This window comes from Laccaria bicolor, genomic scaffold (genome assembly GCF_000143565.1).
Source record: "Laccaria bicolor S238N-H82 LACBIscaffold_6 genomic scaffold, whole genome shotgun sequence".
In the NCBI taxonomy this organism is placed as follows: Eukaryota; Fungi; Basidiomycota; class Agaricomycetes; order Agaricales; family Hydnangiaceae; genus Laccaria; species Laccaria bicolor.
In genome coordinates this window covers 1036677-1040450 of record NW_001889877.1, presented here as the reverse complement: position 1 = coordinate 1040450, position 3774 = coordinate 1036677, and the positions used below count along the sequence as shown (strand labels likewise).

General features: G+C 48.9%; 1 protein-coding gene across 1 annotated transcript in view; it reads right to left on the bottom strand.

The window, feature by feature from the left end:
* Positions 1 to 3774, bottom strand: part of LACBIDRAFT_324778 (uncharacterized protein) — a gene marked incomplete at both ends in the record, with an annotated part of 5760 nt that continues 1986 nt past the window's right edge. The window contains 13 exons of the mRNA XM_001878106.1: positions 1 to 257; positions 318 to 510; positions 579 to 674; positions 740 to 898; positions 971 to 1210; positions 1290 to 1668; positions 2084 to 2549; positions 2608 to 2658; positions 2689 to 2803; positions 2865 to 2929; positions 2983 to 3030; positions 3089 to 3401; positions 3482 to 3580. Of these exons, the coding sequence (XP_001878141.1) occupies positions 1 to 257; positions 318 to 510; positions 579 to 674; positions 740 to 898; positions 971 to 1210; positions 1290 to 1668; positions 2084 to 2549; positions 2608 to 2658; positions 2689 to 2803; positions 2865 to 2929; positions 2983 to 3030; positions 3089 to 3401; positions 3482 to 3580 (2481 nt within the window). The remainder of the gene's footprint in view (positions 258 to 317; positions 511 to 578; positions 675 to 739; positions 899 to 970; positions 1211 to 1289; positions 1669 to 2083; positions 2550 to 2607; positions 2659 to 2688; positions 2804 to 2864; positions 2930 to 2982; positions 3031 to 3088; positions 3402 to 3481; positions 3581 to 3774) is intronic.

Sequence of the window (3774 nt, the reverse complement as noted above, 5' to 3'; positions counted from 1 at the left end):
CTACTCCTTAGTTACTTCACGCTCAGCAATCTGGGCAAGGGCAATTTCGTAATCAGCGACAAGTACATCGCGAAGACGAAGCTCCAAGTCAAGGCGCTGCATGCTAAGAAGAACGCGTTCACGAAGATCGACCTCTTGCTGCTTGAAATAAGCAAGGGTGGGATAAGCCGGCATGCGGTTGGTAACAGCAGCATGTGCGCGCGCTAAGATCTCCCTGTACAGAGGGTTGTCGATGAGCAAGGAGTTGGCAGACTCGTCTATAACAAAGGACGAGTGCGTTAGTTTACGATTTATGAAGATAAAAGATAAATACGAACTTTGACGAGACTGAAGATCTGCTAAACCACTAATAAAGGGCGGTTCAGTACGAGGGCGTTTGTCGCCAGCGCAACTGCCTTTGGCATGCTCGACGACGAGGGCCTTGTGAAATTCGCGACTGTTAGTGTCCATGCCTGGAACAGCGTCGTAGGGTATGCTGACCGTTTCGGCACGCTTGGATTTGGCTGGGGTCTGTTATGTCCGAATAGAATATGAAGTTAACAACGTGGCAGTGGACTCACACAATAATAGCAGCTTACCTTGGGACCAGAGGCAGCGCGCTTCTTGCCTTTCTCTTTGGGAGAGGAAGCGGCGTCCTTGACTTCTTCGTCACCAAAGAGGTTGTCCACTGCCATCTGAGCAAAGCGGTACGCAATGTTAAAATTGTGTTCTGCTCAAAAGAAAATAAAAAATAACGCACGGTGTCAGCTGCAGTGATAGCGTTGGGGCCATCACACCCACCCATCATAACGTCGGTATCCAAGGGGCCGGGGACAATCTCGACCTCGTCATCCTTGTCCTCAACGACAGCCTTGGACTTGACAAGCTTGCAGGGACGCTGTTTCAAAATGTATCCGCGCTGCGTTAATAAAATGAGAAAAGATGAACAAAATAAGTATAAACGTGCCTTGGCTTTAGCGGCGGCCATTACCTCTGCAATCTCAGCCTGAGCCTGAGCTTGAGCAGTAACAGGTGGTGGAACGACCTGCGCAGCGGCGCGCGCGGCGAGAACGGCGCGACAATATTCTTTGATAGTGTCGAGGTCGGCTGGGGGCGCGATGGCGTGAACTCCAGTGCTGCGGGTATTGTACTCGCCTCTAACAAGGAAAAGCACATTGTGCATTGGCTGGTGCATAAGCAGACACGGATCCTTGGTGTCGATAAGCTGAACCTAGTCAAGTGCGCAGTATTAGCCTTTGTTCGAAGAAATAGAGAATACGAAGTTTATAACAGAAAAATTCGCGACTTACACAGTAATTAGCGGCTACGCCAAGAATGGTGGGAGCGGCAGCGCTGTTCAGTCCCTCTTTCATGTCCTGATAAGTTTTGAAGGCAGTGAGAGCGGACTCGCGAAGCTTGACAGCGGCGGGAAGAGCGTTGTGTGGGATAGACATAATGAGCGAGTGGTAAAATGAGAGTGCGTGGTAGAAAAGCAAAAAACTGTTCTGTCCGAAAATTTTTCGCCACTGCCTGCTTTTATATGTGTGTCTGAGACCAAGGCGTGCGCGTTCCGAAATTCCGCGTTGCAATTCACTTGAAGCGTGAAAATTTGGAGTTGCGCATTCCAGCGCAATCACGTCTAAAAATAGAATAAACTTTCCGAGCCTTGGATGTCCCGCGCCACGTGACCTATGAACTTAGTCGTTTTGACTGAGGACAGTCAATATTTAGTGAGGGGGAGGGATCAAGGCTACCTTGATAGATAAAAAATTCGATTTCATGATTCACTAAAACCACCAAGGGGAAAAGAGTCATAAAAACGCGAACTAGAGACAATAAAACCCTAAGGCAGAATGAATTTGATAGAAAAATGCGAAATAAAGTCGAAAATTCACAAGTTCACACTCTAGAAAGCATGCAAAAAGGCTCTCACTTAGGAACAAATCTCAAAGTTCAAGAAAGACAAAGTCAAGATTCTACTATAAGGACAGCAGAATCTAACTACAAAAGATAATGACACAAAAAGGTTGATATAGAAAGTCCAAAAACTAAGATGTCCGAATGCATGCCAAGTAAAAGAGTCCGTAAAAACAAGCGCACCTACTCCTCGTCAACAAGCTCATCGATAACCTCCTCCTCCTCCTCCTGAGAATGGGCGGAAGGTGGAAGACCAGGCGAAGCAGCGGCGATAGAAGGAATAAGGGACAGCGAGCAGACGCGGCGTTGACAAGGTGTCAGAGATGAAGGCCCAGCAATGGGAGGAGAATCGTCTCGCTGAAAAAGCGAGACGAGTCTCTCCAAATCGGCCGTCGTTGAACCCGCAGGCACTGGGACCCCCTGAGTATCTACAAAGTCTTGAACGAAGCTGTACCACGAGCCGAACTCCTCGCGAGTCTCGAAAACAGTGCCTAGAAGAGTTCCAGGCTCGGCGGTGAGACACAGGTCCGCGATGGCGTTTGCGAACTCTCGAAGATTGGCGTCGCGACGATGGCGAATGGCCTCAAGGACTGCGGATAGGGTGCGCATATGAAGCGTGTCTTCTTCGATGGACTCCATCAGCGCAGATATAGCTAGAAAAATAAGTGAAAAGTCATTAAAAAGACTATAAAATAAAAATAAAAATCATACCTGAAGGCGCATGAATAGCCAACCGGTTACGGATGACATCCCTGACGGCCCCTCGGCGTTCATCATTCAGATAGTACTCACACGAAGAAACATGCGCCGCGTCGCAAGGACCGCAGGGAGTTCCCCACCCACGAAAGGTGCAGTTCTTGACAGCGGAATCCTTGCGCGCGGAGCACTGAAGGCAAGGTTCGGGCATCTAATAAAACAGGTATCAGTACCTATGAAAACTCAGACAAAAATGAGAGGAGGAGACATACATGGATTTGTGTACCCTTAAGAACCGCGGGGAGCTCTTTAAGCCCAAATCTAGCGGTGGCATGTTCTAAAAAGAAAGTCAGCAGGGTAACCAAAATACTAGTAAAAAGAACGACTTACTAAATCGCTTCTTGTCGAACACGATGGGCTCTTGGAAAATAACGGGAGCTGGAAAAAACCTGAATTATAAAGTTAAAAAGCAAATTGAGAAAGAGAAAAAGCTTACACTTCTTACGAGGGCGACCGCGATGCTTGGGTTGAACAGAAGTTTCCTTCTGCTTGACCACCGGTGGCTTAAAGGCAGTACGCTTGGCGGAACTACGAGTAGTAGGAGGAGTCCTCGCCCGAGCCTTTCCCTTGTCAACTCGAGATGAACCTGCAACAGGCGGAGGCGTCTTGGCGCGAGCCTTGCCCTTGTCTGCACGCAAAGGCCTAGCAAGAGGTACAGAGTCCGACGAGCTCGAACGTGAACGGTTGGGATGTTGGATGGCCTCGTCATCAGATGAGGGTTTCTCAATAATCTTGCGTCGTTTACCTGGCTAAGAAACCAAAAAAAAAAAAAAAAAAAAAAAAAAAAGTTAGTAAAAATGTCTAAGCAGAGGAAAATGAAGAAACTTACAGGGCCAATAGCCAGCTTCAAGGGGTTGAAGACGGAGGATCGATGATCTCGACCACATCCGAATCTTCGTCCATGACCATGGCACGAGTACGCTTCGACCTTCGAACAGGGACAGGCGGCGTCGAGTCAGGCGAGGAAACTGGCAGGGACTCTGGGCCAGGGCTCGGTAGAAACAACGGATCGGATCCCGTAGGAGAAGGGGACTGAACGACATGAGCTCGACCTCGGGGAGTAATGATCCCCGGAGGTGACGAAGACCCGCGGTCGCTCGGCGCGTCCTCCTCTCCTATGTA